Source organism: Penaeus monodon, chromosome 21 (assembly GCF_015228065.2).
Source record: "Penaeus monodon isolate SGIC_2016 chromosome 21, NSTDA_Pmon_1, whole genome shotgun sequence".
Taxonomy (NCBI): Eukaryota; Metazoa; Arthropoda; class Malacostraca; order Decapoda; family Penaeidae; genus Penaeus; species Penaeus monodon.
The window spans coordinates 12,260,290-12,260,504 of NC_051406.1; the positions used below are offsets into that span (position 1 = coordinate 12,260,290).

At 59.1% G+C, this 215-nt stretch overlaps 1 protein-coding gene across 1 annotated transcript in view; it reads left to right on the forward strand.

The window, feature by feature from the left end:
• The window catches only part of LOC119586702 (ETS homologous factor-like), a 3,904-nt gene that overhangs the window by 3,195 nt on the left and 494 nt on the right, over positions 1-215 (forward strand). Inside the window, exon 5 of the mRNA XM_037935433.1 lies at positions 5-197. Within this exon, the coding sequence (XP_037791361.1) occupies positions 5-197 (193 nt within the window). The remainder of the gene's footprint in view (positions 1-4; positions 198-215) is intronic.

Below are 215 nucleotides of genomic sequence, written 5' to 3' on the forward strand. Positions count from 1 at the left end.
ACAGAACGCGGCCCGAAGAACTGGGAGTTCGTGATCCGCCTCCTGGCCGACCCGAGCACCAATCCCTCGCTCATCCGCTGGGAGGAGCAGAGCGAGGGCACTTTCCGTCTGGTGCAGCCCACGACCATCGCCAAGATGTGGGGCCAGCGCGCCGACAAACCCAATCTTTCTTATGATAACTTTGCTCGGGGATTGAGGTGAGTTTGAGTATAGCT